Source organism: Pipistrellus hanaki (assembly GCF_964339955.1).
Source record: "Pipistrellus hanaki genome assembly, chromosome: 5".
Classification (NCBI taxonomy): Eukaryota; Metazoa; Chordata; class Mammalia; order Chiroptera; family Vespertilionidae; genus Pipistrellus; species Pipistrellus hanaki.
Genome location: NC_140507.1, coordinates 76,850,278 through 76,871,486, shown reverse-complemented (window position 1 = coordinate 76,871,486; position 21,209 = coordinate 76,850,278). Strand labels below are relative to the sequence as shown.

General features: G+C 62.3%; 2 protein-coding genes across 6 annotated transcripts in view; one reads left to right on the top strand and one right to left on the bottom strand.

Moving 5' to 3' along the window:
- DOCK6 (dedicator of cytokinesis 6) overlaps positions 1 to 21,209 on the top strand; it is a 50,502-nt gene that overhangs the window by 6,991 nt on the left and 22,302 nt on the right. For all 4 annotated transcript variants that reach the window (XR_014795167.1, XM_084885764.1, XM_084885763.1 and 1 more), the window contains exons 2-22: positions 656 to 743; positions 1,356 to 1,531; positions 1,793 to 1,861; positions 2,163 to 2,292; positions 3,338 to 3,550; positions 5,566 to 5,651; positions 7,611 to 7,677; positions 7,780 to 7,929; positions 9,155 to 9,235; positions 9,331 to 9,484; positions 13,157 to 13,284; positions 13,375 to 13,468; positions 13,838 to 14,000; positions 16,966 to 17,083; positions 17,163 to 17,233; positions 17,421 to 17,559; positions 17,653 to 17,754; positions 18,402 to 18,488; positions 19,434 to 19,665; positions 19,924 to 20,085; positions 20,733 to 20,896. Coding sequence is in view for 3 of the 4 variants with exons in the window: in XM_084885764.1 (XP_084741890.1) it covers positions 656 to 743; positions 1,356 to 1,531; positions 1,793 to 1,861; positions 2,163 to 2,292; positions 3,338 to 3,550; positions 5,566 to 5,651; positions 7,611 to 7,677; positions 7,780 to 7,929; positions 9,155 to 9,235; positions 9,331 to 9,484; positions 13,157 to 13,284; positions 13,375 to 13,468; positions 13,838 to 14,000; positions 16,966 to 17,083; positions 17,163 to 17,233; positions 17,421 to 17,559; positions 17,653 to 17,754; positions 18,402 to 18,488; positions 19,434 to 19,665; positions 19,924 to 20,085; positions 20,733 to 20,896 (2,674 nt within the window). In the remaining variant the exon portion in view is untranslated. The remainder of the gene's footprint in view (positions 1 to 655; positions 744 to 1,355; positions 1,532 to 1,792; positions 1,862 to 2,162; positions 2,293 to 3,337; positions 3,551 to 5,565; positions 5,652 to 7,610; positions 7,678 to 7,779; positions 7,930 to 9,154; positions 9,236 to 9,330; positions 9,485 to 13,156; positions 13,285 to 13,374; positions 13,469 to 13,837; positions 14,001 to 16,965; positions 17,084 to 17,162; positions 17,234 to 17,420; positions 17,560 to 17,652; positions 17,755 to 18,401; positions 18,489 to 19,433; positions 19,666 to 19,923; positions 20,086 to 20,732; positions 20,897 to 21,209) is intronic.
- On the bottom strand, positions 14,102 to 15,965 carry ANGPTL8 (angiopoietin like 8). Of its 2 annotated transcripts, none has more exons than XM_084885771.1 (4): positions 15,465 to 15,965; positions 15,140 to 15,301; positions 14,521 to 14,630; positions 14,102 to 14,436 (listed from the first exon to the last, which is right to left on the bottom strand). In XM_084885771.1, exons 1-4 carry the CDS (start codon positions 15,753 to 15,755, stop codon positions 14,367 to 14,369), a joined length of 633 nt encoding a protein of 210 aa, XP_084741897.1. In that variant the 5' UTR covers positions 15,756 to 15,965; the 3' UTR covers positions 14,102 to 14,366. The 2 variants fall into 2 exon arrangements, with proteins under 2 accessions (XP_084741897.1, XP_084741898.1); XM_084885772.1 differs by having other exon boundaries at positions 14,102 to 14,413.

Below are 21,209 nucleotides of genomic sequence, written 5' to 3'. Positions count from 1 at the left end.
TCCTCGAGGGACCCGTCCCTCCCTGTGCAGATTTATTTGACTCCGGCAGGCCGCAGCCCTAACCTTGGTTACGGGGTGTGCTCTGAGGGTTCGGCGGGCCTCTTATACACCGCCAGCCTCTCTCAGACTCCCTGGGAATGCCAGGGAGTGCCCTCTGATCGCCAGGCCCCTGCCCTGCTCCCCACAGCAGCCCTGTGAGGTCAGGACAGCCACAAAAGGGTAAACTGAGGCTGAGTGGCAGGAGCGGCCTGTCCAAGGCACCCCAGCAAGCACAGGACGGTGCCCACATTCTGGATGGGCTGTGTGGTGAGGTGTTTGAGGGGCCCCAGGGTGGACAGAGACCCCCCCAGATGAGAAAGCAGAGACCAGAGGGCTGGCGTGGTGAGGGTGGGGTTGGGTGAGGAGGGACCTATGACCCCCTGGGGGCCCCTCCCAGTGGCATTGCCCCCATGTGCTCGGGGAGGGGGTGGGAAAGGCCACAGTGTGAGATGCGTGCCTCTGGAAGCCTCCGTTCCCTTGGCCAAGCGGCCTGTTGTGTTCTTGCCTCAGCCTGGATTCTTCTCCCGCAGAATGAATGTGCTGGCCCCGAGGCCAGGCTCTCAGGGCCCTGCTGCCCCCGTTTCCTGTCCCCACGGCCCCCTTCCTGTCCCCACAGGACGGTGGCAGCCGAGGTGCGGAAGCAGGTGTCCCGGGAACGCAGCGGCTCGCCCCACTCCAGCCGGCGCTGCAGCAGCAACCTGGGGGTACGCGTGGGGAGGTGCCCCGCCCAGACCCCGCCCCCTAGTGGAGGTGGGGTTCCCGTGCGCCCTGTCCTGGGAAAGCTGCGGCAGGGAGGGGTTCCTGGCCCGGCCCCAGTGCTGTCCCCACTCCCGCTTCCCTGTGAGAGGGGAGGGGGGCCTCCCTGTGGGTGGTCGGGGTGGGGTGGGGAGAGACTCCAGCCTGATGGAGCCCCTGCTCCCGCTGCCTGGACCACCCAGATGAGGATGGGGAGGCGGCTGGGGGTTGGGAGGTCCATCAGCTGCAGAGGGAAGGGGTGGGGCCATCTGGCCGCTGGGCCTGAGGAATTGTCTGTTTCTCCCCTGCAGTCGGTAAGCCTTTCCTTCCACCCTTAGTTCCCGGCCCTTCCAGGCACAGGGTGTGACTTCCTGCCTGGGAAGGGGTGGGGCCGGCGTGGCCCGGCTGGGCGAGGAGAGGCCGAGGTCACCACCCTTCCTGGACCCTCCCCAGCTCCAGCGCCCTCCATGGCTCCCACCGCCCTCTCGTTGGAATCCGAGGCCAGCCCGTGCCCCCGCGCAGCCTCCGCCCCCGCTCCCGGGGCCCGGCGCCGGGGTCACGGCCACTTCGCCCCGAACCAGGTCCCGCTGACGGAAGTCATCGAGCCGCTGGACTTCGAGGACGTGCTGCTGAGCCGGCCCCCAGACGCTGAGCCCGGGCCGCTCCGCGACCTGGTGGAGTTCCCGGCTGACGACCTGGAGCTGCTGCTGGAGCCCCGAGAATGCCGGACCACCGAGCTCGGGATCCCCACGGACGGGTGGGTCCCCCCCACGCCCTCCCTGTCCCTCACGCCACCTCCAGGCACCTGTCCCCGCCGATACCTCCTTCCCCACCCCACCCCCTACAGCCCTGACCTCAAATCCTGCCCCCGCCGTGCGGCCTGGAGAAGTCACCCTCCCTCCCTGAGCCTCTGGCTCCCTGAGACAGGCGGAAGGACACGTCCCCACCTCACGGCTGGCTCCCGGGCAGGACCGGCACTAGGCCCTGCCTCAGTTTACCCTGGTCTTACCTCGCGCAGAAAGCTGGATGCCCAGGCGAGGGCCGCGGTGGAGATGTACACAGAGGACTGGATCATCGCCCACAGGAGGTGGGTCTGGCTGGGGGGGCAGCTCGGGGTGCAGGGTCAAGAGGCCGGCTGGGTCTGAGCTCATTGTCTGCGGCTGGTCCTCCTGCTTATCTGCCCATTGTCGCTGCATGGTGATGCCTGCCCATTGTCACTGCAGGTGATGCCTGCAAGACTACCCACCTACCCTGTGCTCCATCACTTGAGCACAGGGTAGGTGGGTAGTCTTGCAGGCATCACCTGGCCTTGCAGGAGTGTCGGGGTGCATCGGGGAGTCCGGGGAAGCCCTGGTCCCTGCTACCCACCCAGCCCCGCCTCCTCCTAGGTACCAGCACCTGAGTTCGGCATACAGTCCCATCACCGCGGAGACCCAGCGAGAGCGACAGAAGGGCCTCCCCCGCCAGGTGTTTGAGCAGGATGCTTCTGGAGACGAGAAGGCCGGGCTGGAGGACTCGGTGAGGGACCCCGGGGTGGGGATCGCTGCCGGGGTGCGTGTGTGAGCTCCCGCCCCGGCTCTCAGTCACATGTAACGGGCAAGGACCCAGATAACCTTGAGTTTAAAAGGAAATGCGTGGACCCCCCAGGAGCGAAAAGTTAAGGAGAATAATTATAAACTTGTCCTCGTTTTTTTCATCCCGGGAGGCAGGGCAACCATTACACCCATTTCACAGATTAAAGAAAACGAGGCACGGGTTAAAACGGAGGCAGCTGGACCCCACTATGACTCTGGCCTATTATTTTGTCAGCCAGCATTTGTTGAGCATCTACTTTATACCAACAATAATTATACTAAGAATTATTGTTACTTTTTAAAAAAATATATTTTATTGATTTATTATGGGAGAGGAAGGGAGAGGGATAGAGAGCTAGAAACATCGGTGAGAGAGAAACATCGACCAGCTGCCTCCTCCTGCACACCCCCCACCAGAGATGTGCACGCAACCAAGGTACATGCCCCTGACCGGAATCGAACCCGGGACCCTTCAGTCTGCAGGCTGACGCTCTATCCACTGAACCAAACCGGTTTCAGCTGTTACTGTTTTCATCGTTATAATTTATCGATGTGGCTGGGGAAACTGAGGCCCTCAGAGTTGGGGTCTAGATCTGGCGTCACAGGGCTGAGCTGGGATTTGAACCAGGGTATTCTAGCTCCGTAGAATCCTACCTGACCGTAGCTGTGTGTGGAGGTTAGGTGGGATCCTGGGCCGGTGACAGCCCCCGTAAGAACGCTCCCTCCCCTGGCAACAGCGAGCAGAGTCCCAGGGAAGGCTCTCATTGGCCCAGCCCAGGCATGTCCTTAACCGCGGAGCCCGGCTCTGGGACCGGTAGATGCATTCTGATTGGCCGGATGAGGGTCGTGTGATGCTCAGAACATGGGGACAGAAGTAGCCTTCCCAGCAGTGGCAGCGGAGGAGGGCTCACCAAGTCAGTTTCCAGGAAGAGGGTCAGTGAAGTCCCGAGGTGACCCTGGTCATGGTGCTCGCCCGTCGCCCCTGGCAGGACGACCCCCGGCATTCCTCGGGCTCCCCGGAGGACACTCCTCGGAGCAGCGGCGCCTCTGGCATCTTCGACCTGAAGAACTTGGCCGCTGACTCCCTGCTGCCCTCGCTGCTGGAGCGGGTGGCCCCCGAGGAGGTGGACCGGCGCAACGAGGCCCTCCGGAGGCAGCAGCGCGCCCGCACCCTGCTCACCCTCTACCCGGCCCCGGACGAGGTGGGTGCCCGCGGGCCCACACAGGCCCTGAGGCCGACTCCCACCCGACTGACATGTATCCCTGCATACTATCCCTCCAACGTGTACGGGGTGCCTACTGTATACCCCGTTTTTTTTATTCCGTGGCTTATATTGGATGCCTAATATGCACCCCCATACTTATTCAACCAATACTTATTGTATACCTTCTGTATAGACCGCTCTTAATCAAACAGAATTTATTTAGTGCCTATTACATGCCTATATTTATCTAACCAACGCTTACTGAACAACAAGTGGATATACACTTTCTTTTTACTGAATGGCTTTAAAAAAAAAAAACACATTTTATTGATTTTTTTTACAGAGAGGAAGGGAGAGGGATAGAGAGTTAGAAATATCGATGAGAGAGAAACATTGATCAGCTGCCTCCTGCACACCTCCTAGTAGGTATGTGCCTGCAACCAAGGTACGTGGTCTTGACTGGAATCAAACCTGGGACCCTTCAGTCTGCAGGACCCTTCACTGAGCCAAACCAGTTAGAGCTATCGAATGACTTTTACTAGACATCTATATACCCCTTTATTTATCCAACCCACTTTTATTGGGTACCTCGTGTTTTCATTCAACCATTTATTGAGTCTTAACTGTATACTCCTATATCTATTCAATCAGTGTTTATTGGGTATCTAATCTAATACTATATATATATATATATATATATTCAGTAATCATTAATAGAATGCATTCTCTCTATATGTATCTTATCTGTTTATCCAACTTTTAGTAGGTATCTACTGTATACCTCTATTTATTCAACCGACATGTTTGGGTGCCTGTTGTATGACAGGCCCCGGGGATATAGCCATGAACAAGACAGACCCAATTCCTTCCCCACAAGTTAACAGTCTAGTGGAAGACAGACCCTCCAGGAAATTACTACCCAGACAGAGTAACACCATAACGACGTGCTGAGATTTGTCCCTCCCGTGGCCCTCAATGCCCCAGCCACGTGGCCCATCGCAACAGGTCCATTTTCTCAACCGGCATTAATTGAGCAGCTACCTTATACCAATAACTAGAGGCTCCGTGCACGAGATGCGTGCACTCGAGGCGGGAGGGGGTGTCCCTCGGCCCAGCCTGCACCCTCTCGCAGTCCGGGAGCCCTCGGGATGTCTGACTGATGGCTTCGGCCCGCTCCCCGGGGAAGTGGTTGGACATCCTTAGCGCTGCCGTGGAGGCGGGAGAGGGTCCTGCCACCGCCCCTGCGCTCCCCAGCTGTGAGCCCGGCTTCTGGCTGAGCGGTGCACCCCCTGTGGGAGCACACTGACCACAGGGCAGCTCCTGCATTGAGTGGGATCAGCTGAAACCCGCTCTCCGACATCCCCCAAGGGATCCCGGATTGTGAGAGGGCGCAGGCCAGGCTGAGGGACCCCACTGGTGCATGATTGGGGTTGGACTTGGGAGGTTGGCCAGCCGGGAAGGGACTGCAGGAGTGCTCCAGGGCGTGTCTGGCCTGTTCCGCTTCGTCCCCATCAGCTGGACCCCAGCAGCAAGCTAGCCTACCGGTCGGAGCATCTGCCCCCTGGTGGTCAGTGCATGGCATAGTGAGCAATTGAGCAGCCTTAGCATCTCGTTAGCATATTACACTTTGATTGGTTGGATGAACAACCGGACACTTAGCATATTAGGCTTTTATTATATGGATAATTATACCAAGCATTATTGTTATTATTTTCGTTGTTACTAGTTTAAGGTGGAGGAGGTGCCTGCCCAGGCCTCAGGGGTCGGGGGAGGCTTCCCGGAGGAAGTGCCAGGTAGACTGTGGCCTCCACCAAGAGCAGGCGTCAGCAGTGAGGAGGAAGGGAGGAGAAAGGCATTACAGGCCGGGGAACAGCAGGTGCAAAGGCTCAGAGGCCAGGGACTCCAAGCTCAGTCAGGCTGGGGGTTGAGTTGGTCTCAGGCTGTACATTCCAAGCTCTCCTTGGAGGCCGTGTCCCAGCTGTCCCCTTCCCCGCACCCCCTACTCTTGGCAGGACGAGGCCGTGGAACGCTGCATCCACCCGGAGCCGCCCTGCGAGCACTTCGGACAGAGGATCCTGGTCAAGTGCCTGTCACTTAAGTGAGTGTGCTTCCCTTCCCCCTCAGACAGGCAAGGGGCCCGGACGGATAGAGTACGGTGTGGCACCCACTTGGTGCTCACTGCGAGAGCCGTGCCACTGCCACGTGCAGCCACGAGACCCGTGAGGCCACGGGCTTCTCGGGGGAGATAAGACTTCCGTGTCTGTCTGTCATTCAAAACCAGCAACCCTCGCGTGCTGTGTGCCAGCCCATTCACATACGCGCACCCTCCTCTCCACTCCAACCTTGTGAGCGGACACCAGGGGGGAAACCGAAGCACGGAGTGGCCAGGTCACTGTGCTACAGTCGCGACGTGGGAGGCCGGAGGCCAGCGCGCTCCCTCTCGTTGGGGGGACCAGGTGGAGGCGCGCTGGGACGCTGGGGCTCAGGCCCCCCCACAGGAGCCCCCCGGGGAGCAGCCAGAAACGCGTGGGAACGGAGCTGAACAGGATGTGGCCTTGGACCGGAGCCCGGCCCTGCCCCTTCCCACCCTGAGTTCCTGCTGGCCGGGGACAGGAAGGAGAGGCCTGGTCTGGCCGGAGGCCCGGCGGGCCGCCTGCCCCAGCACAAAGGCTGGGGATTGGCTCTGTGGGCTCATCCAGTCCCTCGGCACCCATGGAGCGCCTCGCGTGTACAGAGCGTGTAATCGTGGGGTGACCACGCAGCACACACACAGGAAGGGGGACATCTGGAGAGGGGAAAGGAGACCGAGAGGTGTGGCAGGGCTGGGCCGTGCAGGGATTTGTTGTCAGGGCAGCGGGGAGCCTCCACATTGAGCTTCTAAGATGCTTCCTTAGGAGGCCGATGGCGAGTGGGGCCAGCAAGGCAGAGCAAGGGAGGGAGGCGGTGACCGTGGCCATTCGGGCGAGCGAAAATGGGACTCGGCCCGGGTGGCCCAGGCGGCAGGACACCCCAGAGAGGGAAGACGGGGAGACCCGGGAGTGGAGAATTTTAAGTTGGGAGGTGGGGGGAAGGGAGGGAATTGTTGTGCCAAAAGCTATCAATACCTCTATACAGACTGAACCAGAGCCATGATTTTTTTTTTAAAATATATTTTATTGATTCTTTTTTTTTTTTTTTTTAAATATATTTTATTGATTTTTCACAGAGAGGAAGAGAGAGGGATAGAGAGTTAGAAACATCGATGAGAGAGAATCATCGATCAGCTGCCTCTTGCACACCCCCTACTGGGGATGCGCCCGCAACCAAGGTACATGCCCTTGACCGGAATCGAACCCGGGACCTTTCAGTCCCCAGGCCGACGCTCTATCCACTGAGCCAAACCAGTCCCGGCTATTGATTCTTTACAGAGAGGAAGAGAGAGGGATAGAGAGTTAGAAACATCAATGAGAGAGAATCATCAATCAGCTGCCTCTTGCACACTCACTACTGGGGATGTGCCTGCAACCAAGGTACATGCCCTTGACCGGAATCGAACCCGGGACCTTTCAGTCCCCAGGCCAACGCTCTATCCACTGAGCCAAACCAGTCCCGGCTATTGATTCTTTACAGAGAGGAAGAGAGAGGGATAGAGAGTTAGAAACATCAATGAGAGAGAATCATCAATCAGCTGCCTCTTGCACACTCACTACTGGGGATGTGCCTGCAACCAAGGTACATGCCCTTGACAGGAATCGAACCTGGGACCCTTGAGTCTGCAGGCCGACGCTCTATCCACTGAGCCAAACCGGTTTCGGCAAGAGCCATGATTTAGGGGGAGGGGTTTGTGTGAGTTACTGATAGGAGTGGGGGGGAGGGGGTAGAATCAGTGCCTCGGTTTCCTCTTGCAAAACGGGCCAGGCCTTTCCTGCAAGCCCGTAAATGGCCGTCGGTGCGGCTGCGTGGGAGTTAGATGCCCCCCACGGCTGCACCGAGGCGGCTGGGCCCCGAGGGAGCAGGGGCGGTGGATGCCGGGAGGGTGCCAGGAGCGGCCGGTGCCAGTTCGCCCCCTCGCCCGCAGGTTCGAGATCGAGATCGAGCCCATCTTCGGCATCCTGGCCCTGTACGACGTGCGGGAGAAGAAGAAGGTGGGGCCCCTGCCTTCCCCTCCCTCCGTCCTCGCCGCCCGCCTCGCGGCAAGGCGGTGGGCTCCCCGGAGGCGGTGACCCAGCTGCCTCCTGTGCCCCCAGATCTCGGAGAACTTCTACTTCGACCTGAACTCAGACTCGGTGAAGGGACTGCTGCGGGCCCACGGCTCTCACCCGGCCATTTCCACCCTGGCCCGCTCCGCCATCTTCTCCGTGACCTACCCCTCACCCGACATCTTCCTGGTCATCAAGGTGCCCACGGGGGCTGGGCGAGGACGGGGGGCGAATGTCACAGGCTCAGTCCCTACGGACACGGACGGACACGGAGGAGGAAGGGTGACCAGGCCTCTTGTAGGGGAAGCACAGGCAGTGGGCGAGCCTGGAGGAGGCTCCTGACCTATCCCAGGGGAAGAGAAATCACGGAGGGCTTCCATGGAGAGGTGGCAGCTGAGCCGAGACCCACACGTGAGCAGCCTGTAGGGAAATGGCATCCTGGCATAGGGGGACAGATGTTTAAACATGCACACATTTCTCACTTATTGATTTGAGAGAGACAGACAGAGAGAGAAGGAGAAACATCGATTTGGTGTTTCACCTATCAATGCATTCACTGGCTGATTCTTGCATGTGCCCTGCCTGGGGATAGAACCCACAGTCTTGGTGTATCAGGCCAACGCTCTAACCAGCTGGGCCACCTGGCCAGGGCCTGAAATCCGTTCTTTAGTGGAGAGCTTTTCAGTTCGTTAGGAGAGAAAAGACCTAAGTGGCACGTTTATTTGGGCTGTTGTTTCCAGGAGTGAGTTTCAGTTTCCTTTCCCAAAGCATTCATTAGGTTACACCCACATGCGGCCCTGGCCCCTGGAGTGTGGCTCTTCCACAACATACCACGGCCTGGGCAAGTGTATTTTGAAGAAGTGGCGTTAGAAGAAGTTTAAGTTTAAAAATTTGGCTCTCAAAAGAAATTTCATTGTTGTACTGTTGATATGTGGCTCTGTGGACTGATGAGTTTGCCGATCTCTGGGTCACACTAATGACGTTACCTGAGCATCAATGGATAGGGACTGCTCACTGTCAGTCAGGCCTCACGGCAGCCCTGGGATCTGGGGGCTGCCGTGGATCCATTTTACAGGTGGGGAAACTGAGGCACGGGTCAGGTGAGGGGCCTGCTCAGGATCCCACAGCCCGGAGGGGTCAGGATTGAAGTCCGGTTCTTGGGGTGGCCTCTGTGTACACTGACAAAGAATTGCGGATGTAGGGGACTATGGAGCCTTGGACTTTGGGGTGGGTTCAGAGGTGGGGAGGGGGCAGCTGGCCAGGCAAGGCAGCGGCTGGCACTCACCCCCGAGGACAGTGGGAGCCCAGGGAGTTGGAGCAAGAGCCCTCGTGGACGGGGTGCCTGGGCCCATGGGAGGCCCAGGAGGGTGGGGTGTGGGGGAGGTGAGGCTCGGCAACACCTCACCGGCCTGCCTGCCCGCAGCTGGAGAAGGTGCTGCAGCAGGGAGACATCAGCGAGTGCTGTGAGCCCTACATGGTGATGAAGGAGGTGGACTCAGCCAAGGTAAGGGGTGGAGCTGGACCCTCTCCCTAACCCCAATCCTGCATTCAGCAGGCCCGGGGCGCTGAGCTTGTGGGTCTCGGAGGGTCTCCCCACAGAACAAAGAGAAGCTGGAGAAGCTTCGCCTGGCGGCCGAGCAGTTCTGCACCCGCCTGGGCCGCTACCGCATGCCGTTCGCCTGGACGGCCGTGCACCTGGCCAACATCGTGAGCAGCGCCGGGCAGCCCGACCGCGACTCCGACTCCGAGGGCGGTGAGAGGCGGGGCGGTGGCCGGGGGCGGGGCGGTGGCCGGGGGCGGGGCTACCGGGGAAAGGAAGGGGCGCCCTCTGCTGGCTGAGCTCTGTACAGGCTATGTCTCCAAGTTTCTCCTTCCCTGCCTCTCATCTGTCCTCCACCCATCCCTGTCACTGCCACCCATCCTGTCACTGCCACCCATCCTGTCACTGCCACCCATCCCTGTCACTGCCACCCATCCTGTCACTGCCACCCATCCTGTCACTGCCACCCATCCCTGTCACTGCCACCCATCCTGTCACTGCCACCCATCCCTGTCACTGCCACCCATCCTGTCACTGCCACCCATCCTGTCACTGCCACCCATCCCTGTCACTGCCACCCATCCTGTCACTGCCACCCATCCCTGTCACTGCCACCCATCCCTGTCACTGCCACCCATCCTGTCACTGCCACCCATCCCTGTCACTGCCACCCATCCTGTCACTGCCACCCATCCCTGTCACTGCCACCCATCCCTGTCACTGCCACCCATCCTGTCACTGCCACCCATCCCTGTCACTGCCACCCATCCTGTCACTGCCACCCATCCCTGTCACTGCCACCCATCCTGTCACTGCCACCCATCCCTGTCACTGCCACCCATCCTGTCACTGCCACCCATCCTGTCACTGCCACCCATCCCTGTCACTGCCACCCATCCTGTCACTGCCACCCATCCCTGTCACTGCCACCCATCCTGTCACTGCCACCCATCCCTGTCACTGCCACCCATCCTGTCACTGCCACCCATCCCTGTCACTGCCACCCATCCCTGTCACTGCCACCCATCCTGTCACTGCCACCCATCCTGTCACTGCCACCCATCCCTGTCACTGCCATCCATCCCTGTCACTGCCATCTATCTCTGTCACTGCCACCCATCCCTGTCACTGCCACCCATCCCTGTCACTGCCACCTATCTCTGTCACTGCCACCCATCCCTGTCACTGCCACCCATCCCTGTCACTGCCACCCGTCACTGTCACTGCCATCCATCACTGTCACTGCCACCCATCCCTGTCACTGCCACCCATCCTGTCACTGCCACCCATCCCTGTCACTGCCATCTATCTCTGTCACTGCCACCCATCCCTGTCACTGCCACCCGTCACTGTCACTGCCATCCATCACTGTCACTGCCACCCATCCCTGTCACTGCCATCCATCACTGTCACTGCCATCCATCTCTGTCACTGCCACCCACTGCCACTCATCACTGTCACTGCCACCCATCCCTGTCACTGCCACCCGTCACTGTCACTGCCATCCATCCCTGTCACTGCCACCCATCCCTGTCACTGCCACCCATCCTGTCACTGCCACCCATCCTGTCACTGCCACCCATCCCTGTCACTGCCACCCATCCCTGTCACTGCCACCCATCCCTGTCACTGCCACCCATCCTGTCACTGCCATCTATCTCTGTCACTGCCACCCATCCTGTCACTGCCACCCATCCTGTCACTGCCATCTATCTCTGTCACTGCCACCCATTTCTGTCATTGCCACCCATCCCTGTCACTGCCATCTATCTCTGTCACTGCCACCCATCCTGTCACTGCCACCCATCCCTGTCACTGCCACCCATCCTGTCACTGCCATCTATCTCTGTCACTGCCACCCATCCTGTCACTGCCATCCATCCTGTCACTGCCATCTATCTCTGTCACTGCCACCCATCCTGTCACTGCCACCCATCCTGTCACTGCCACCCATCCCTGTCACTGCCACCCATCCTGTCACTGCCATCTATCTCTGTCACTGCCACCCATCCTGTCACTGCCACCCATCCTGTCACTGCCATCCATCCCTGTCACTGCCACCCATCCCTGTCACTGCCACCCATCCTGTCACTGCCACCCATCCTGTCACTGCCATCTATCTCTGTCACTGCCACCCATCCTGTCACTGCCACCCATCCTGTCACTGCCATCCATCCTGTCACTGCCATCTATCTCTGTCACTGCCACCCATCCTGTCACTGCCACCCATCCTGTCACTGCCACCCATCCCTGTCACTGCCACCCATCCTGTCACTGCCATCTATCTCTGTCACTGCCACCCATCCTGTCACTGCCACCCATCCTGTCACTGCCACCCATCCTGTCACTGCCATCCATCCTGTCACTGCCACCCATCCCTGTCACTGCCATCCATCCCTGTCACTGCCATCTATCTCTGTCACTGCCACCCATCCTGTCACTGCCACCCATCCTGTCACTGCCACCCATCCTGTCACTGCCATCTATCTCTGTCACTGCCACCCATCCTGTCACTGCCACCCATCCTGTCACTGCCACCCATCCTGTCACTGCCATCTATCTCTGTCACTGCCACCCATTTCTGTCATTGCCACCCATCCCTGTCACTGCCACCCATCCTGTCACTGCCACCCATCCCTGTCACTGCCATCCATCCCTGTCACTGCCACCCATCCCTGTCACTGCCACCCATCCTGTCACTGCCACCCATCCCTGTCACTGCCACCCATCCCTGTCACTGCCACCCATCCTGTCACTGCCACCCATCCCTGTCACTGCCACCCATCCCTGTCACTGCCATCCATCACTGTCACTGCCATCCATCCCTGTCACTGCCACCCATCCCTGTCACTGCCACCCATCCTGTCACTGCCACCCATCCCTGTCACTGCCACCCATCCCTGTCACTGCCACCCATCCTGTCACTGCCACCCATCCTGTCACTGCCACCCATCCTGTCACTGCCACCCATCCCTGTCACTGCCACCCATCCCTGTCACTGCCACCCATCCTGTCACTGCCACCCATCCCTGTCACTGCCACCCATCCTGTCACTGCCACCCATCCCTGTCACTGCCACCCATCCTGTCACTGCCACCCATCCCTGTCACTGCCACCCATCCTGTCACTGCCACCCATCCCTGTCACTGCCACCCATCCTGTCACTGCCACCCATCCTGTCACTGCCACCCATCCCTGTCACTGCCACCCATCCTGTCACTGCCACCCATCCCTGTCACTGCCACCCATCCTGTCACTGCCACCCATCCTGTCACTGCCACCCATCCCTGTCACTGCCACCCATCCCTGTCACTGCCACCCATCCTGTCACTGCCACCCATCCTGTCACTGCCACCCATCCCTGTCACTGCCATCCATCCCTGTCACTGCCATCTATCTCTGTCACTGCCACCCATCCCTGTCACTGCCACCCATCCCTGTCACTGCCACCTATCTCTGTCACTGCCACCCATCACTGTCACTGCCACCCATCCCTGTCACTGCCACCCATCCTGTCACTGCCACCCATCCCTGTCACTGCCACCCATCCCTGTCACTGCCACCCATCCTGTCACTGCCACCCATCCTGTCACTGCCACCCATCCCTGTCACTGCCACCCGTCACTGTCACTGCCACCCATCCCTGTCACTGCCACCCATCCCTGTCACTGCCACCCATCCTGTCACTGCCACCCATCCCTGTCACTGCCACCCGTCACTGTCACTGCCACCCATCCCTGTCACTGCCACCCATCCCTGTCACTGCCACCCATCCTGTCACTGCCACCCATCCCTGTCACTGCCACCCATCCTGTCACTGCCACCCATCCTGTCACTGCCACCCATCCCTGTCACTGCCACCCATCCTGTCACTGCTGCCCCTAGAGCGCCGACCGGCCTGGACGGATCGCCGCCGGCGGGGGCCCCCAGACCGGACGAGCAGCGGGGACGACACCTGCAGCTTCTCCAGTTTCCGCCCGGCCACGCTCACCGTCACCAACTTCTTCAAACAGGTGCCAGGGCCGCGGGGGCGGCGGGGCGGGGCGCCGAGGGACGCCTGGGGGCGCGCGGGCCCGGCCGGCTCACGTGCGGGTCTGGTGCAGGAGGCCGAGAGGCTCAGCGACGAGGACCTCTTCAGGTTCCTGGCCGACATGCGGCGCCCCTCGTCCCTGCTGCGGCGCCTGCGGCCTGTGACCGGTGCGTGCCGGCCCCGTGGCAGGAGGGTCCCTCAGCAAACCCTGGCCGCCAGCAGGGACCGCGACAGACAGACCCCAGCTTCGGAGCTGGACCTTCCCGCGGCCCACAGATTGGAAGCCGTAGAGACAGATATTGGTTCAACTGGGGGACGTAGTGGCTGGGGCGGGGGAGGGGGCGTGGATCCTGCGGGCAGAGCTGATCCAACGAGGGGACCAGAGGTGGGAGCTGAGGGTGACTTCTGGCCTTAGGACCTGAAGGACAGCCACCAGAGGGCATTGTGGGAGAGTCTGGGCTGGAACCCCAAAGTCCAGGGAGGGCGGGGCCTGGCTAGGAGGCTCCCGGCCGGTGCAAACTGGCTCCGCTCTGCAGCCCAGCTCAAGATCGACATTTCCCCGGCCCCCGAGAACCCCCACTTCTGCCTGTCCCCGGAGCTGCTCCACGTCAAGCCCTACCCAGACCCCAGGGGCCGGCCCACCAAGGAGATCCTGGAGTTCCCCACCCGTGAGGTCTACGCTCCCCACACGAGCTACAGGTACCGCCTCCGGGGCCCGGGCGGGTGCTTGAAGGGGGGGCGTTCAGGTGTCCTGCCGAGTGAGGCCCCTTTAGTCCCAGACACACACAGACACCCGGGGTGCGATGCCACTGTTGCTTTAATGGGTGATTAGGCACATGTTTAATGGGTCATTAGGCACATGTCTCAGGGGGGCACGTGTCTTGCTTTCACTCCTCCTCGGTGGGGCCACGTCTTCTGCCTTCGACCCCACCTGCTTCTGTCTCTGATCCACGGCCGGACGTGGGGCCGGACAGCCGGACTGGCCCCGGCCGCCAGGCAGCTCCTCCCTGCGCTGGGCCGCGTGGGGCGTGGCAGCGCCCGTCCCTCGGTGTGCATGGCTGGTCCTCAGTTCCGCCAGGCAGGCTCAGGCCGGGAGCGCCGCTGTGTGGAGCCTGGAAGGGAGACGAGGCTCAGCCTAGGTGGGGGGTGGGAGGGCATCCCGCTTCCCGGCACACCCCCAGGCCAGGTGCCCTACAAGCCCCGCCCCCACCAGGCTCACCTCTCCTGGATCTGGCGCAGCCGGTGCTGCTGGGCCACCATCTCCCGCCGCTGTCGCTGCACGTGGCCCGTGAGCGCCCACAGGATGTGGCTCTGCTTGTCAGCGCGGGCCTGCGGGGACGAGACAGAAACCTCAGCCGGGGCTGCCTCCCCTCCCATCCCTCGGTCCTACCCAGCCCCCTCTCCTCACTGCGTTTGCGTGACCCAGCAAGTCGGGCCTCAGCTTCCCTGGCTGTGAAATGGGGAAGCAATGGGGCTCACTTGGTGGGATTCTGGGCATGACGGGGATTATTTAAGGACACAAAACAGTGCTGGGTGCTTACTGGACGCTCGAGAAGTGTTCAGTTTCTCTACAAGTACGCATTTGGCGAGTAGCTAGCTAGCCTCCTCCTATCTTATCTGCATTGAGTCCCCGGCTCCTCCCTGGGACATCCGTTGTTGCCTCTAATTGCAGATGGAGAAACTGAGGCAGGGGACGGGACAAGGGCTTCGCCCAGGGCCACGCCTGGTGCTGGGAAGCTGGCCTGGGTGGGCGAGGGGGATCTCTGGGACATGCTCGAAAAGCAAGTGCTGCCTGGGCATCAGGGTCTCAAACTCCCCCAGGCCTGGGAGCCCCTTACCTTCAACGCCTCGAATTCCTCCTGGGCCCGGCCCAGCCAGGCGCCTCTCAGCCGGGCTTCTAGCTGCCGCATGTGCTTCCGCAGCCCCCGCTGCCCCTGGGCCACCTTGCCCAGCGCCTGGGCCGTGGCCTCCGCCTGCAGCTGCAGAGCGTCCTCTTCCACCTGCAGAGCGGCGACAGGGAGAGGGTGGCAGGGTGTTTTTGCGCCATCCCTGAGTTTAACCCTGGGACCGCTCTCTTCCCGGGCAAACCCGGACGGCGGGTGGCCCTGCCCGTCGCCCCAGGGCAGTCCTCGCCCACCCCGGCGGTCGGACCGCCATGCTCACCTGCATCTCCTGCAAGCTCGCGCGCAGCTGCTGGGCGGTGTCCCGGCCCTCGCTGACCTCGCGCCCCAGGAGCCCCAGGGCGCGGCCGTAGAGGCCCACGCTGTGCCGGGCCTGGGCCAGCCGCGCGTCCGTGCTCTTGTACACGCCGTTGAGCGCCTGGCCCAGCTGCAGGGCCCCGTGGAAGAGCAGCGTCAGCTCCTCATGCTGGGCCGGCTCCACGCTGCCCACGGGGGCCGCGGAGGCGGGCCAGGCCTCGGCCAGCAGGGAGCACAGCAGGCACAGGGCGAGCATGGCTGTGGCGGAGCGGCCGGAGGTGCGGTCCCGGCGCCGCCGCTGCCTTTTATGCCGCAGCGCCCCCCAAGCCCCGGTCAATCGTTAACCAGCCAGCCGGGTGTCTGTGTTGTGCAAGGGCCTGGCAGCGGCCGGCGGTTGCATCAGGCACACGTCCAGCGGGGCCATGCCGGAGTCACGCAGGCCGGGGCTGAGGGCCAGGTGTGGGCTGGGGGCACGGGGCGGGGCCAGGCCCAGGTGCTGGGGCACCAAGGAGCTCTGGGCCCTGGTTTCCCGCCTGCAGAAGGGCACCATGACGGTGACGACAACGGGGAGGCTCCTGTGAGTTTCCCCAGTTCGCTCAGAGCTGTTCCACTGGCTGCAGTAACCCATCTGGTGCCTTCCCGCAGGCCGGCGAGGCCCGGCTGGGAGCCGGGGGAGGGGGTGCAGAGACTCTGCCAAGGCCACACATGGCCCCGGTCAGTGCCAGCTGCCAGCTCTCCCTCTGGGTAGCGATGGGCAGGCGCCTCACTCTCCGTGCCTGTGAAATGGGGGTGTGCTCAGTCTTGCTTCACAAGCCGCTTGTGAAAAGTAAATTAGCTGTTTCGTGGTGAGCGCCTCACCAGGGCCTGGCACACACAGGGGGCCCCTCGGCGGCTGGTGCAATCGCTGTCAGTACTGGTATCGCCTTTGGTATTGTTACAGAGGCTCAGCGGGGAGGGTCAATGCCCCCCCCCCAATACTGGTAGGGAAACTGGAGTCCAGAGGGAGGTCAGGGCCTGCACAGCTGCTCCTGGGGAGAGGGGCAGATCTCTGACCCCAGCCAAGCCGCGATGCTGGTCCCGGGCTCAGTTCTCCCACCGAGGGACATGCGATATGATGAGGGCCTCTCCTGGGGTCGGGGGGACAAGGGGGACAGACCCCTGAGCGGGTGAGGGGCAGGTCGGCCCTGGTGCAGGGCTTATCCTGACCACGGGCCCCGGGCCTCCTTGGCCTCAGCCCTGAGAACCCCTGTGGCCCCCTGCCTCTGTTTCCACCGCCTGCCTCAGTTTCCCTGTCTGCGCTCCGAAGCCGCCCTTCTGTCTCCCACGCTCTGCCAGTCCCATTCCGAACTGCGCCCTCATGGCCCCTCACCCGGCCCTCAGGGCCTCGGCCGTGTGGCCGTCGTCCTGTTCCAGGAGCCCAGCCTCCTCTGTCCCTGTGACGCTCCCCCTCCATGCCGTCCCCACAGGAACCTGCTCTACGTGTACCCGCACAGCCTCAACTTCAGCAGCCGCCAGGGCTCCGTGCGCAACCTGGCCGTGCGAGTGCAGTACATGGCGGGCGAGGACCCCAGCCAGGCCCTGCCGGTGAGCGGCCAGGCCGGCCCGGGCTGGGAGAGGTGGGCGCGGTGCCCCCAGCTGGCCCCTCACGGCCCTGCTCCCCCAGGTCATCTTCGGCAAGTCCAGCTGCAGCGAGTTCACCCGGGAGGCCTTCACCCCGGTGGTCTACCACAGCAAGTAGGTGGGGCAGGGCCGGGGCAGGGGGCAGGAAGAGGGGAGGGAGGGGCAGGTTCCCGGGTGCTGAGGGGGGGACCCGAGGCAGAGAGCAGAGACTGGGGGGGGGAGTGCTGAGGGGGACACGTGACCGAGGGGGTGGGGCAGGCCGGCGGCTCCCTTCCCCTCAATGCCAGCCCGGCCCTGCCAGGTCCCCCGAGTTCTACGAGGAGTTCAAGCTGCACCTCCCAGCCTGTGTGACCGAGAACCACCACCTGCTCTTCACCTTCTACCACGTCAGCTGCCAGCCCCGGCCCGGCACGGCCCTGGAGACTCCCGTGGGCTTCACTGTGAGGGCCCCCCTCCCCCCGGCTGTCTCCCCCTCCCCAGCCCCCCCTGGCCCCGGCCCGGCCCCCCGCCCCTGACCCCCAGCCTCTTCCTAGTGGATCCCACTGCTGCAGCACGGCCGCCTGAGGACCGGCCCCTTCTGCCTCCCTGTGTCCGTGGACCAGCCCCCGCCCAGCTACTCCGTGCTCACACCCGACGTAAGCGCCTGGCCCGGCCTCCCACCGCCCGGTCCCACCAGCACCCGGTGCCCCGTTAGCGCTCCCTACGGTCCTGGTGGCTCCCCGATGGTGCCGCCTCCCTTGCCATCAGCACCTCTGGGAGCCTTGTCCGCTGTCAGGGCCAGGGCCCCGGCTGCCTCCTCACTCGTGCTCTCACCTCTGTGTGTCCTAAGGCGCCTGTGTCCCTCCCTGTCCCTGCCTCCTAGTGCCCCTGCCTCTGCACTCACCATCCCCCACTGGCAGCCCTGCCCGCCTTCCTGACCCCTGTCCCCTGGGGTCCTCCGGGGGCCGTCATCCCCACCCTCACCCCCTCCGTGGATACTGTCACCCTCCCGCACACCCTCACACCGTTCGTTGTGCTCCTGGGCCTCCCTCTCCCAGGACCCCATTTTCTGATTCATTCCCTCCCATCGATGTCCATCTGGGTCTCCAGTGGAACCCCATAGTGCTCCCCCCGACTGCCCCCACCCCCATCGCTGGGCAGGGCCGCGGGCAGGGTGCCCAGCTGCTCCCCCATGCAGGGCCGTGCTCAGGCTGTGGTGTTGCAATAGCTGGAATGGCTGGCGCTGGTGACCTGGCCAGTGGGGGAGGGACAGCCAGTGCCCACCGGCGTGTCCCGCCCCCAGGTGGCGCTGCCGGGCATGCGCTGGGTGGACGGCCACAAGGGCGTGTTCAGCGTGGAGCTCATGGCTGTGTCCTCCGTGCACCCCCAGGTAGGTGCTGGGACGGGAAGCCAGGAGTTGGGCAACAGTTCCCACTGAGCGGGGAGAGGCCTGGCCTTGGGCCACGGACAGACCTCAGTCAGCTGGACCCGTCTCCCCGCAAGCTGCTGACTCAGGCAGGCGCGGGGCCAGTGGCTGCCCCAGCCGCCCCGGGCGGTGGCCCTGTGCATGGTCTCTCCCCCCATTTGTCCCCTGCCGTTTCTGTGGTCCCTCCCCCTCTCTCCTCCCTCCCTTCCTCCAGAGCAGCGGCTCTCAGCCTTCCCAGTGCCGCGGCCCTTTAATGCAGTTCCTCCTGTTGTGGTGACCCCCAGCCATAAAATTATCTTCACTGTGACTTCATAGCTGTCATGTTGCGACTGTTATGAATCGTGATGTAAATACCTGTGTTTTCCGGTGGTTGAGACCCACAGGCTGAGAACCGCCAGCAGGGTCGCCTAAGACCATGGGAAAACACAGATATTAACATTACGATTCATTAGCAGCCGCAACATGACAGCTATGAAGTCGCAGCGAAGATAATTTTCTGGCTGGGGGGTCACCACAACAGGAGGAGCTGCATTAAAGGGTCGCGGCACTGGGAAGGCTGAGAGCCGCTGCTCTGGAGTCTCATCCCGTCCTTACTATCCATTCATGGATCCCTGGCCTCGGTGTCTCTGCTCATTCAGCTCTCCCCACTCCATCCCCTGGGGCAGGGGTCCTCAAACTTTTTAAAGTGGGGGCCAGATCACGGTCCCTCAGAGAGCTGGAGGGCCGGACTATATGAACTACTAATTCCTACTGTAACACCTCGGCTGCGCTCACTGCCCAAAAAACCTGGCGGGCCGGATCAGACTCCTCTGCGGGCCACATGTGGCCCGCGGGCCGTAGTTTGAAGACCCCTGGGGCTTCCTGGACCGGGGCCCGGCCCCTCCCTGCTCACCCAGCCCCCCCGCCCAGGACCCGTACCTGGACAAGTTCTTCACGCTGGTGCACGTCCTGGAGGAGGGCGCCTTCCCGTTCCGGCTCAAGGACGGCGTGCTGAGCGAGAGCACGGTGGAGCCGGAGCTGCGGGCCAGCCTGGCGGCCCTGCGCCTCGCCAGCCCCGAGTTCCTCGTGGCCTTCTCGCACCACGTGCTGGACAAGCTCGTACGCCTGGTCGTGCGGCCCCCCATCATCGGCGGCCAGATCGGTGAGCGGGCACGGCCTCCGGCCTCAGTTTCCCCACCTGGAAAACGGCCCCTCCGTCCCCTGGTCCCGGGGGACTCCCTCTAGCCCCTTCATCTCTCCGGCTCCGTGTTCCCCGTCTGGGGAGTGACCTCGGCCCACTGAGCTGAGCGCGGGTCTCCGGCCACCCTCCGCTGCCACGTGATCCCTTGGGCCCTGAAGCCCCTTCTCGGGAAGGTAGAGGCCCCGGGGCCTGGGATTTGACCTCTGCTCTGCCCGGCAGTGAACCTGGGTCGTGGAGCTTTTGAAGCCATGGCCCACGTGGTCAGCCTCATCCATCGGAGTCTAGAGGCTGCCCAGGACGCCCGTGGCCACTGCCTCCTGCTGGCGGCCTACGTCTACTATGCCTTCCGGCTGCCTGGCACCGAGCCCGGCCTCGGGGGCGGTGAGTTTTGGTGGGAGAATCTGCAGGACGGGAAATATCCGGGAGGAGAGCGTCCTAGACAAAGGGAATCAGCCCGTGCAAAGGTCCTGAGGCCACGCAGGCCGGGGCTGGCCTGGACGACGTGCACGTTTTGCTCCTGCCCCGGGGGTCTGGTGTCGGCCTGCTTGCTGGCAGGTGACTCGGCTGATCGGCAAAGCAGGGGCTCGAGCAGGGTTATCCGCTCTGCCTCCCGCAAGCTCCGAACTGCTGGGCGAGTGCCTGCCCCTCTCTGAGCCTGAATTCCCGTTGGTAAAACATCAGTGACGTGCCCCCTCTCCTGGGCGCTGGTAATGGGAAATGGCATAGCAATCCGTGCCAAATGCTTGGTACCGTGAGCGCTCCGTAGAGCCGGTTGTTGTTCTCATTTGCTAAATAACTAGTGAGAACTGCCACCTCCTCTGGGCACTTCCTGTGTGCCAGGCACCGTGCTCGGGGTTTTTTCGTCTCCCCCAAGCTGTGAGGAGGCGGCAGCCATTATCACACCCATTGTACAGGCCAGGAACCTGGCGGCTCATAAACGGAAAGTGACTTCAGCAGAGGCCGCCGCTGGGAAGGGGTGGGTCGGCAGGGTGGGTAGGCGGTGGCTGACCGTGTCCCCTCCACCGCAGGGGCCCCTCCGGTGGCCGTGCAGCCTGCCACGCTGGCCCGTGGCCCTGGCCGCCCGGCCAGCCTCTACCTGGCTCGCTCTAAGAGCATCAGCAGCAGCAACCCGGACCTGGCCGTGGCCCCCGGCTCCGTGGATGACGAGGTCTCCCGCATCTTGGCCAGCAAGGTAGGGCGAGGGGGACCCTGGCGTCTCCGGCCTCGGTGGCCGTGGCTGCCAGGTGGGTGGCGAAGGACTTCAGCGTTGGTGGAGGACAGGACTGGGGCGTGGGCACAGGCTGGACGCTGGGCCGAGGAGGCTCAGGGGCTGTCACAGCTGGGGAGCTGGGACTTGGGTTTACACTGGGCTCCATACTCTGGGGCTGACCTAAGGATGGGTGGCCGGGCTTGGCCTGGTGGTGAACACATATATACCACATGCATGCACATATGTGGATGCATATGTGTGCTGCCCTATATGTGTATGCGCATAGGGTATACAT

Excerpts from the sequence above, each read along its gene's own strand:
- ANGPTL8 (XM_084885771.1), bottom strand. The coding sequence starts at position 15,755 with ATGCTCGCCCTGTGCCTGCTGTGCTCCCTGCTGGCCGAGGCCTGGCCC. Across the intron at positions 15,302-15,464 it reads CGAGCTTGCAGGAGATGCAG|GTGGAAGAGGACGCTCTGCA; the intron begins GTGAGCATGGCG and ends GCCGCTCTGCAG. Across the intron at positions 14,631-15,139 it reads AGGAATTCGAGGCGTTGAAG|GCCCGCGCTGACAAGCAGAG; the intron begins GTAAGGGGCTCC and ends TCGTCCCCGCAG.